The 6188-nt window shown below is 33.7% G+C and overlaps 2 protein-coding genes across 3 annotated transcripts; both read left to right on the top strand.

Annotated features, from left to right (window-relative positions):
* Positions 1-1967: 1967 nt before the first annotated feature.
* On the top strand, positions 1968-3673 carry LOC145001795 (Peptidyl-tRNA hydrolase family protein). Its single transcript, XM_078961144.1, has 8 exons — positions 1968-2127; positions 2317-2401; positions 2525-2592; positions 2674-2724; positions 2824-2897; positions 3029-3087; positions 3189-3265; positions 3352-3673. The coding sequence occupies exons 1-8, from the start codon at positions 2011-2013 to the stop codon at positions 3478-3480; spliced, it is 660 nt and encodes a 219-aa protein (XP_078817270.1). The 5' UTR covers positions 1968-2010; the 3' UTR covers positions 3481-3673.
* A 21-nt stretch (positions 3674-3694) lies between these two features.
* Positions 3695-5002, top strand: LOC145001796 (transcription repressor MYB5-like). Of its 2 annotated transcripts, XR_013661715.1 has the most exons (3): positions 3695-3958; positions 4065-4450; positions 4720-5002. XR_013661715.1 is itself a non-coding variant. In XM_078961145.1 (2 exons), exons 1-2 carry the CDS (start codon positions 3705-3707, stop codon positions 4387-4389), a joined length of 579 nt encoding a protein of 192 aa, XP_078817271.1. In that variant the 5' UTR covers positions 3695-3704; the 3' UTR covers positions 4390-4586. The 2 variants fall into 2 exon arrangements, 1 of the variants encoding a protein (XP_078817271.1); XM_078961145.1 differs by lacking the exon at positions 4720-5002 and having other exon boundaries at positions 4065-4586.
* Positions 5003-6188: the final 1186 nt, after the last annotated feature.

The following is a 6188-nucleotide window of genomic DNA, read 5'->3' as shown; positions in this document are numbered from 1 at the left end:
ATGGTATTACTTGTGTTTCCATTATTCTTTCTTTTTTCTCATTTGTCTCTCAAACTAAAGGTCTTCTCCGTTTTCTTGTTCATACAAATAGGCTCATATAAATGGTTGCATTATTAACTTGCACTTGATAATCCCAAGGTAAACCTTCTATGAATTGACTTATCTTAGAAGATTCGCCTGACATACGCCGAGTAACAAAACTTATGTACTCTAAGAATTGAGTAGAATATTGTTCAATTGTCACATCCTACTTTTTCAAGGAAATAAACTTGCTCTCTAGTTCCTTTATGCCATCCTTCGTACGTACGCTTCCTTAAGTTTGGCTAAAAACACCTCCTTGCGTTAGGATAAAAACACCTCATAAGAAAACTTTTTCAATGTAGTTGGATATAAGTTCCATGAGTTCGATAGTTTGTTCTTTAAACTAAAAATCCTAAATTAACTCAAATTTAGCTTTTTAACACTTTAAAAGTATAAATTATTAATTATTAAATATTTATTTTATTATTTTCTTTATGTTCTTTGTCTTAATTATCAAAAAAATGATTTTCCAAGAATTAGGATGTTATAATTACTTTTCTTTTATGATGATTCTATCATCAAAATTGTAGATTCTTTGAAGAGATGTGAATAACATGCTTTCATCTCCGTCTCTACTTCCACAGTATGAAGTGACACAAACGAATGTTTCAAGTTGACAAGTACCAAGTCTATTATTTCTCTATACAACTTTTGTGTTTTCCTATCTATAATTTCTTTAGGCTCTTCAAACAATCTTATATCATTGTCTAATTTGATCTCTTTGAGTGACATTAGACCCACTTTTTCACCCAATTATTTACTTAAAGCAGCACACATGGATTCAACTTCCCACCTAAGATGTGACCCCGATGAATGTTTCCTCTATATAGAGATAACTTGAGTAACACTTGATCACTCAATTCAAATACATTTGGTCTATTTCACAAATTTTCATGACTCACTTGTCGATCTTTATCCATCATCATTCATTCTCATTTAATCTTATATTTATCCATCATCTATTGTACAAAATCTGTCCTGCAAAAATTTATATCCCGCCTTTAACCAACATGTTTGATTTATATATTTCCTCTCATACAAGAATTAATATGGAGCCATCTATATCACTTCAGAGTTACATCAAGGCACATTTTGACATGAGATGTACACGTGAGACTATCAAGTACATACTAGGTAGGGGTGAAAATCATGTTGTGTTTAGGTTGATGGGTAGCAGGTTGGCGGATCGGTGGGGGCGGATTAGGAAGCTCAACCTAGACTCGACAAATATAAATATTCATGTCGTCTTGCTCAACCCTAACCCGGAGAAGCAAAACCTAGACACGAATCACGTAACCTATTTAATTATAGGGGTTCGTGGGTCAGAATCGGGATCGTGGGTCATGGGAAAAAAGTCTAAATATCACATTATATGTAAACTCCAACACAACCATAATAAACAGGCTGAGGAGTTAAAACTCAACTCAAACTTATTTATCTTCATTTTAGGTTCGTTTTGTGTGATAATTGTCACTGTCACATGACCATTTACCCAAAAAAAAAATGGAGGGTTTTGATTTGGAATGCCAGACAATGAATGAGTTTTATTTTAGTTGAAATGCTATAAATAAATATTTTTTATTTTATGGTTTACCAAAAAAAACATATACATTGTAAACTTTGTTTTCAAGAAACATAAAAACTAGACGAAAAACATATACTAATTGAATGGTTGGACTGTTTCATTTTTTAGATAATTAGATAGAATGAAACTTTTGTACTAATAAATGACATTCTCACTTTAATTATCAAACAAATTTATTAGTATTCTTTTATTTTGGATGAAAATATCATAAATGAAAGTTTGGTGGCCTAATTTCAATTTCTTTATGGTTGGAGGGATTATTATGAAACACTCTAAACCTCTTGAATCGTAAAAGTTAAAACTTCGAATGATCCTCGGCCGCTGCTAAACACAGTCACTGGGAGATGCTAAGCAAACTCTATTTCAATCGCCGCTTCTGTACTGCAATTCAATCACCGCGTCCATGGCTGTTCGTTGGCTTGGGCAATCCAGGGGACAAATTTAAAGGAACAAGACACAATGTACGTTATCTCTGAAAACCCTAATTGTTTTTCCTTAACTTTGTAACACCTATCAACACCAATTCAAATTCAAACAAGGAAATCACCGTTCGAATTTGGAGAAAAAACGTCGCTAAATTAACCCCATCACAATTGAACCTTAGTATGCTGGATTTTTCCTCCTAATTTGTTGCATCTTTGAGAAATTAGGTCGGGTTTAACATGATTGATACTTTCGCGGAGTCGCAAGGGATCGATATGGATACAGTTTTCTGTAAAGCGATTTTCGGAAAAGGCTTGTCAGCTCCTCTCAATTTATAATTTTGTTTGTTGTTTCTTTAGAAATTATCATATGATTTGGGTGTAATCGTGCATAACTAACGGGGAATCCGTTTAATTTGGGGGTATGACGTATCAGGCATTGTAGATGGTGTTCCTGTTTTACTCGCAAAACCTCAAACATATATGAATTTGAGTGGTGAATCGGTGAGTTCTTGCTTAGGATTCAATTCTGTTAAAGTATTTACTTCTTATTGTTTCCACATTGATACATTTTCTTATCTGCAGAGTGGCCCACTTGCTGCCTACTACAAATTACCTCTAAATCGAGTCCTGGTGGTATGATCTGAAATCTCCATCATAACTTGAACATCATTCTTCTTCCTTCTTTTGACATTTTTTGTTTTCATGCAACTGTTTTGCTTCTTGTTGCTGTAGTTCCATGATGACATGGATTTACCATGTGGGGTTCTTCGGCTTCAACCCAAGGGAGGCCATGGGAGCCATAATGGGTATCAAAAAATATGAACTTTTCTTTCTCTTACTGCAATATCATTATTTATCTTGATTCTTGATTATAAAATCAAAGGCTTAATAAGATATGCAAATAGGAATTCACCATGTTTGAATTTCTTTGTGTCAGGATGAAGAGTGTGATCCATCATTTCCGTGGGAATCGTGAGTTTGCACGTTTAAGAATTGGTATTTATCATTCATTAAATTCTTTTAATAAAAGTTTTAGTTTCCTAGATTCATATTTTCCCATAGTTGATTTCCGTTTTTACCCTTTTGTATGTACACAGGCATTGGGAAGCCTCCTGGTCAGATGGATCCTAAAGCCTTCTTGCTTCAGAAATTCAACGCAACAGCTCAAGAACGAGTAACATTTTATTCATTTAAACACCATTTACCTCAGTTAAACACATTTTACCTAAAAAAATCGTTTTTTTTTGTTGGTTTTGCAAGATTGATGTTGGTTTGAAAGAGGGAGTTGTTGCATTAAAAGAACTTTTGTCAAAGGGTGTGGAAGAGAGTGCTAGAAGCTTCAACACAGACCAAAAATACAAACACATCAAGATTTCTGTAGTAAACTGATATGGTGTCTCTGTTTGGGAACTTCTCAATTTAGCCCATTACTTGAAATAGAATAATATTTATAGGAACGAAATTAAAACTATGGATCATTAGGGTAAAACATTTATGTAGTTTTATTACAACAATTCAATACTTGTACGCCACATTTTGATTCATCACTAAATACATATTTTGGGTGAAGATTTTGAAGTAATTTTCTGTTTCGTATTCTTGCAAAAATAATAATGGGAAAGATGGTGGAGATAGTGATGAAGAAAGGGCCATGGACGCCTGAAGAAGATGAGATTTTATCAAGTTATATTAAGAGAGAAGGTGGAGGGAGGTGGCGGACACTGCCTAAGAAGGCGGGGCTCCGGCGGTGTGGGAAGAGCTGCCGCCTCCGGTGGATGAACTACCTCCGTCCTTCTGTCAAACGAGGCGGCATCTCACTGGAGGAAGAAGACCTCATCCTCCGCCTCCACCGCCTTCTTGGAAACCGGTAATATAATCTTGTAGATGCATATATTTATTTTATTTTTTTAAAAAAAGTTTTGTTGATGGTTTTATTGGATTTGATAATAATTGACAAATAATATGATTATAAGGTGGGCTTTGATAGCGGGAAGAATTCCCGGGAGAACAGATAATGAGATAAAGAACTATTGGAACACGAATCTTAGTAAGAAGTTGATTAGTCAAGGGATTGATCCAAGAACTCATAAACCATTATCATCATCTTCTTCAAACCCTAATTATCAGAATTTTGTTCATATATCTTGTTCGATGGAACAACCGGAAGTGGGTTTGCCAAATTCCAATGAAATCATCTCAAACCCTAATTCCAACAAAGATGAAAATAAAGAAGATGAGATTCTTAGCTACTCTGCTGATGATGCGTTCTTGGATTCGTTAATTAATGAAGAAATGTGACCGTGATGATGATTAAGAATATCAAGAACAGTTCTTATCCCATTGTGCTTCACCTCTTTGGGTGAGGAAAAATATATATCTTTTTTTTTTTTTTTTTTTCAATTGATATTAGTTTCTTTGGAAATCCAATGTATGTCGGTCAAACGTAGTGTAAGTTGTTCTTTCTTATCTTGCAAAAAAAAAATGTTTAGATTCTAGACCAGTTTTCACTAGAACGACAGAGGGTATAATTTTATTACAATTACAACCAATTTGGATTATAACAACATGAATCTACAATATAAGTGTAAATGATATTGTATATATTTTTTTTGGGACGATCGGAATTAGGCCATCTGGAATGGTCTTCACAACCACCACTGTCTTCCACCTTCCACCTCCAGGTCACCACCACAACTCTTCCACTTGCAACCGGGATAGTGTGCACGAGAGGAGATCGTGTTCAAAGCAATAAAGAAGACAAGAAGGAGAAAGAATGCAAAGAGAAGAGTTCGTGGTCAAATGTGGTGGTTACCACGATCCTCCACGACAACGAGCAACCACGAAGGATGGAGATAGTGTGTACGGCCGTTGTTCGTAGCCACGTCGACCACGACGAGCCTCATGCTCAATATACCTGAAGGTCTTATATAACTTTGAAAAACGATTTGATGAATAATATTTATTCCATACATTTGCCGACATCTCACATTTTATTTTTTCTTTTTACAATTTTGGACTAACCTTTTAATTGTTATAACAAGTTTGGTCTTTTATTTTTATTTTATGGTCCCTTATTTTTTTTTTTTTTTCCTTTTATAGTTTTGGCCAAGATTTTTGATATTAGTTATGAATTTGATCCCTTACTTTTCCTTTATGGTCTTTACCTATTCCTTTTGCATTTTTAACCGTTATTTTTAATGTTTAGAGATAACGACTTGAAATGATAATCAACTTTGATTGTTGTACATGTTTAGTTACCAAATTTTATTTATTGATTTATTATTATTATTATTATTATTATTATTATTATTATTATTATTATTATTATTATTTTGTGTTTAATTTACGTGTGAATCTTTTGAAATCGTTCACAAAGTACCAATATGACTCATAATAGTGGGTTTTGTCGGTTTCCGGCCAAACATGAGTTTTTCAGTTAAGGATGATTTTTCCGATCATCTCCTTTGGCCAAATTCAATTTTCCGGTGAAACCCCTTTCCGACGATTATCTTCTCTCTCTTTCTTTTCTTTTCCAATGATTTGATGAACATAATAAACACCGAACCTTTTTCTAGAAATCATAAAATCTTTTTTCTGGAAATGTTAAAAACCCAAAATCAGATGAAAACAAGAATCATATGAACTCAAAGACAAGAACCCTATGAACTCTAACTAAAAAACTTCATAGACTTGCAAATCCTTTAATTGAAACCCTAACTCAAACAACAAGAAACCCTAACTCGAATCTTGAAAACCGTTTCACAAACCCCAATTAGAACATAAAGAAAACCTAAATGATTTCAAAACCTATTCGAATATGGTTATTTCTAATTTCTGCTGAGTAATGATGTGTCTGTTGGATGCGTTTGAAATGATAAATATAGAAGATATAGAAAGAAACCCATGTTTGAGTTCTCGAGGTCTTCATAAAACTGTAAATTTTTGGTTTAAGTTCTTGAGTTCTTTAACGAAATCTGGAGCAAATCAAAACAAAATCAAACTTTAAGTACTCTCTAATTGGAAAAAATAAAGTTAGAAACCGATCAATGCATATTCCAAACCATAAAGACCATTCGTAGTTTACTAAAGTTATAGAT

Source organism: Lactuca saligna, chromosome 6 (genome assembly GCF_052625555.1).
Source record: "Lactuca saligna cultivar CGN05327 chromosome 6, ASM5262555v1, whole genome shotgun sequence".
Classification (NCBI taxonomy): Eukaryota; Viridiplantae; Streptophyta; class Magnoliopsida; order Asterales; family Asteraceae; genus Lactuca; species Lactuca saligna.
Note: the sequence above shows the minus strand (reverse complement) of the source record. Positions and strands in the feature narration are given on the sequence as shown.